Genomic DNA, 1303 nt, shown 5'->3' with positions numbered 1-1303 from the left:
GAGTGCAGGATGTACCTGATGCACGAGCGAGCTCGCCGCGCCGGGCACCGCTTCATCACCGAGAAAGCCATCTTCTCCCGCTGGGCCAGGAGGAGGCACATCGTCTTCACCCACCCGTCCTGGGCGGCCAGCCGCAGGGGGAGGTGGGGAGACCCCAGCAGTGACGTGCCGCGGCTCGGCGGGTGCCACGGGTGAAAGCCTTTTGCCAAGCACGGAGCAGACTCCAACTCCACGGTGGCAGGGCTGGTTCCTCCAGCTGGTGGGTGGCCTGGGACCCCCGTGTCGGTGCACAGGGGGCATGAGCTGGCCCTGCGGAGCCCCGTCGGCTCTGAGCGCCTGCCTGGATGGACCCGGGGTGACCACAAAGGTTTTCTGCCCGCTCCACAGTGGTGAAAATTTAATGCAGGATTAAACATTCATGCTGGGCTCCAGCATCACATGGCGCAGGAGAGCTCAGCCCCAGGAGGGCCACGAGCCAATGCCTCTCCCAGGGATGAAGCTTTACTGTGGTCCCTGCCCTGAGACCTGGCACTGGATGTGGGGCATGGGGAAGTGGGGCCAGGCTCCCCCCGTCCTGTTGCCCCGGGCAGGTCCCTGCGGCTCCAGCTGCCCCTGTGCCCCCCAGCTGGGAAGCCCCGGGGCTGTGGGTACCTCTGACGTTCTGAGTTGCCTTGTCACAAGTGCCCTTGGATTCAGACCAAAGCAAACATGGCCATTAAAAGCTTTTTAACTGGGTGGTGCCCTATGCTGTGCCCCTTGCGTCTGCGGGACGTGTGGACAGGGGACAGCAGCTGGTCCTGCTCCCCTGACAGGCTATAAATAAGGTGGGGAGGTGACAAGGGGTTAGAGCTGAGACTGAGCATGAAGGAGGGTGGTGAAAACTGGCGGTGGAGATTATTTGGGAACCAGCAGCAACATCTCTGCAGTGTGGGCACTGGCCCAGCATGGACTTTGAGTTGGGTCTGGGGTGATGCCCAGCCCCACAGGGCTCAGTGCTGCCGGGCTGCAGGCAGGATGGCTGCCAGCTCCTGTGTCCCAGGAGGGACAGGACACACCACAGGCACATCTGCGGCCCTGAGCCCGGCTGCGTGGACCTGCTGTAGCAGCTTTTTGAACCCTTAGCAGATGCCACATGTCTGGGTGGGCCCAGCAGTGTCTGGGGGGCAAAGGGCAAGCCTGAGGGGCAGAGGGAGCTGCGTTTGCTCCCAGCTGAGGCCAGGCGCTGGGGTCAAGTGAGGAGCAGGTCAGCTGTGCCATGGGGATGCTGCCAGGACAGGTGGGTATGAACAGAAGAGCCCCTGGA

At 63.2% G+C, this 1303-nt stretch overlaps 1 protein-coding gene across 1 annotated transcript in view; it reads left to right on the top strand.

Annotated features, from left to right (window-relative positions):
* ST6GALNAC4 (ST6 (alpha-N-acetyl-neuraminyl-2,3-beta-galactosyl-1,3)-N-acetylgalactosaminide alpha-2,6-sialyltransferase 4) overlaps window positions 1-143 on the top strand; it is a gene marked incomplete at its 3' end in the record, with an annotated part of 880 nt that extends 737 nt beyond the window's left edge. Inside the window, 1 exon segment of the mRNA XM_008943366.1 lies at window positions 4-143. Within this exon segment, the coding sequence (XP_008941614.1) occupies window positions 4-143 (140 nt within the window).
* Between the last annotated feature and the right edge of the window lie 1160 nt (window positions 144-1303).

This window comes from Merops nubicus, unplaced genomic scaffold, assembly GCF_000691845.1.
Source record: "Merops nubicus isolate BGI_N331 unplaced genomic scaffold, ASM69184v1 scaffold37600, whole genome shotgun sequence".
Taxonomy (NCBI): Eukaryota; Metazoa; Chordata; class Aves; order Coraciiformes; family Meropidae; genus Merops; species Merops nubicus.
Note: the sequence above shows the minus strand (reverse complement) of the source record. Positions and strands in the feature narration are given on the sequence as shown.